The 3,552-nt window shown below is 47.0% G+C and overlaps 1 protein-coding gene across 1 annotated transcript in view; it reads right to left on the reverse strand.

The window, feature by feature from the left end:
• The window catches only part of MARVELD2 (MARVEL domain containing 2), a 25,717-nt gene that overhangs the window by 13,773 nt on the left and 8,392 nt on the right, over positions 1–3,552 (reverse strand). The window contains exon 3 of the mRNA XM_008055521.2: positions 2,998–3,033. Within this exon, the coding sequence (XP_008053712.1) occupies positions 2,998–3,033 (36 nt within the window). The remainder of the gene's footprint in view (positions 1–2,997; positions 3,034–3,552) is intronic.

A 3,552-nucleotide genomic window follows, 5' to 3' on the forward strand; every position in this document is an offset into this window, starting at 1 on the left:
GAGTGAGACTCCGACTCAAAAAAAAAAAAAAAAGTGAGTGTCTTCCTCATTTAACCAACTTTGTTACTACCATCATCACTGAGTTAGAACAAGCGTAACTGAAACGTATCTGCTGAGAACAATACGTGTTGAATAAATCAATGAATGTAAAATGAACCATAACACAAGGGCATGGGAATCAAAAGTTAAAACAAAGTATAATGAAAACAAAACGACTCTTTTCCCCCAACAAAACACAATTACTATAATTCTAGGCCTGATGTTTAAACTGCATGGGTGTGTCCACGCAACCTCATGAGAGAGAAGTGCCTCAACACTGTGCAGACCTGCTACAGTCAACCTCACTTGTCCCAACCCTGGTCAGCCCAGGTTGGTCCGGCATCCCTTGCATCAAACACATAAAAATTCGGCCGGACTTGTTGGCACAGTCTGCAATCCTAGTACTTTGGGAGCCGAGGTGAGTGGATTGCCTGAGCCTACGGGTTCGAAATCAGCTTGGGCAACTTGGCCAATACCTCATCTCTACGATACATCAAAAAAGAAATTAGCCGGGTGTGATAGTGCACACCTGTAGTTCTGGCTACTTGGAAGGCTGAGGTGGAAGGATCGCCTGAGCCCAGCTCATGTGCCATGGCACTCCAGCCTGGGCGACAGAGGCTTCAACTAAAAAAAATTTAAAAAAAAAATGCAAAAATGATATATGAAAAATGCTCAGCCTCACTCCTGATACGAGAAATGCAGATTATAATTACATGAGATGCCACTTTTCACCTATCAGAATGACAGAGGTCAACAGATTCCCTAACACGTTGTGTTGGTCAGGGTGTGAGGAAACCCATACTGCTGCTGGGAGTGGAAGTTGGCAAACCCTCTAGCTGACAATCTGGCAACCAAAATAAAAATGCATATTCTTTTGGTACTGGAATTTGCTTCTCAGAATTTTTTTCTTTTTTTAATTCAGTCAAAGTTTCACTCTGTCGCCCAGACTGGAGTACAGTGGCTGCTCCTGACCACCGCAGCCTCGACCCGGTGGCCTCCGGCGATCCTTCCGCCTTAGCCTTCCGAGTAGCTGGAACTACAGGTGCGCGCTACCACGCCCGGCTTATGTTTTGATTTATTATAGAGATCAGGTCTCGCCAAGTTGCCCAGGTGGGTCTCGAACCCGCGGGCTCAGGCAATTCACTAACCTCAGCCTCCCAAAGTGCGGGATTATAGGTTGAGCCACTGAGCCTGGCTGCTTCTCAGAATTTATTTTTTAAGTATACCAGTACATATATGGATGCAGTATGTATGAATATGTATGTATATGTAAAGAATGTTCACTGCGGCGTTATTTTTAATAGTGAAAGATTGGAAAAACCAAAATGTTCATTTATGGTTAAGTAAATTATGATCCATTCATACAATGCAACACTGTATAGTTATTTTAAAAAGAATATGTAAGGCCAGGTGTGGTGGCTCACACCTGTAATCCCAGCACTGTGGGAAGCTGACGTGGGAGGAATGTTTGAGTCTAGGAGTTTGAGACCAGCCCAGGTAACATAATGAGACCTTGTCTCTACAAGAAAATACAAAAATAAGCCGGTAGCCAGGCACAGTGGTTCACGCCTATAAACCCAGCACTTTGGGAGGCTGAGGCAAGAGGATTGCCTGAGCCTAGAGGTTCGAGACCAGCCCGGGCAACTGGGTGAGACCTTGTCTCTACAATAAATCAAAAAATTAGCCAGGTGTGGTAGTACATGCCTGTGGTTCCAGCTACTTAGAAGACTGAAGAAGAAGGATCACCTGAGCCCAGCAGGTCGAGGCTGTGGTGGCCATGAGTGTGCTACTGCCCTCAAGCCTGGGCAACAGAGTGAGACTTCAACTCAAAAGAAAAAAAAAACATATATCTATAAAATGACGACATATATGTAAATAATCACAATAACAACATCTCACTGAAGCCTCTCAGCAAACTTGTGACGTAGGAATTATTATTTCAATTTTACAGGTGAAGAAACAAAGGCACGAAAAGATAGTAACTTGCCTGCTGTCACGCAGTTGGCAAATGATGGAAAAGAAATCCCCCGATGCTACAAAATTTGGCATCTGAAAGTAAGGTGAGAAGGACAGAGAGAAAAGCAAAGAACTTTATGGAGAAATAAAGAAAGTTTGAGAATCACTTTCACTTAAAAAAATAAATTTTAACCTTATAAGGAGAACCAACTAAGTTCACTTACATAAACTTTTATCTGACAAAACTAGAAGGAGCTGCAGAGACAGGCGTGGTGGTTCATGCCTGCAATCCCAGCACTTTGGGAGGCCAAGGCAGGAAGATCACTTGAGCTCAGTTCAAGACCTCAGCCTGGAAAATATAGTGAGACCTTGCCACTACCACAAAAAAAATTAAAATTAGCTGGGTAAGCCGGGCTCGGTGGCTCAGCCTGTCATCCCGCGCCTTTGGGAGGCTGAGGTGAGTGGACTGCCTGAGCCCGCGGGTTTGAGATCCGCCTGGGCAACTTGGCGAGACCTCATCTCTATAATAAATCAAAAAGTCAGCCGGGCGTGGTAGCGCACGCCTTTAATTCTGGCTACTTGGACGACTGAGGCGGAAGGATCGCCGGAGCCCAGCAGGTCGAGGCTGCGGTGGCCGGGAGCGGTCACTGCCCTCCAGTCTGGGCGACAGAGTAAGACTCCGACTCAAAAAAAAAAAAAAAAAAAAAAAAAAATTAGCCGAGTGTGGTAGCACGCGCCTGTAGTTCCAGCTATTCAGGAGGTTGGGGTGGGAGGATCACCTGAGCCTAGGAGGTTGAGGCTAAGGTGAGCCATGATAGTGCCACTACACTCCAGCCTGGGCAACAGACCGAGACCCCAACTCCAAAAAATAGGATTGTTTAATGTGGTCCTCTTAGTATTAGTAAAAAACAGAAAGTCCTAATATGAATTCAATGTAATAGCTAAACTTTCACAGCTGGATGATTCTACTGTGTAGATAAATAGACATAACTTTGTCCTTACCATTTTCCTTTTGGATGACAAGGAAGACTCCTGTATCTGGAACAAAAAGCGAGAAAATGATGTTTCCGAGGGGTGCGAAGCTGGCCTGCAAACACTTTCCTCCACGGGCATCCAAGCCCAATCTCAGCTTCACAGAGCCCCGCCTTCTGGCTGGCCCATGCTCCTCCCACCCCTTGCCGGGGCTTCGCTGGGCCGGCGGAGAACCAGAGGAGGAGGGATAGCTGTGGCTGCCTGTCCACCATCCAGCAGCACAGCGAGGATGCGAAAATATGGGGATGGTGGAGACTATTAGTTAGGTTGCTTTAATTATCTAGAAAAGCAGCCGGGTTCGGTGGCTCAGCCTGTCATCCCGCGCCTTGGGAGGCTGAGGTGAGTGGATTGCCCGAGCCTGCGGGTTCGAGACCCGCCTGGGCAACTTGGCGAGACCTCGTCTCTATAGTAAATAAAAAATGAGCCGGGCGTGGTAGCGCGCTCCTGTAGTTCCAGCTACTCGGAGGGCTGAGGCGGAAGGATCGCCGGAGGCCAGCAGGTCGAGGCTGCGGTGGCTGGGAGCGG

This window comes from Carlito syrichta, unplaced genomic scaffold (assembly GCF_000164805.1).
Source record: "Carlito syrichta isolate Samal-C Ts95f unplaced genomic scaffold, Tarsius_syrichta-2.0.1 Scaffold301869, whole genome shotgun sequence".
In the NCBI taxonomy this organism is placed as follows: Eukaryota; Metazoa; Chordata; class Mammalia; order Primates; family Tarsiidae; genus Carlito; species Carlito syrichta.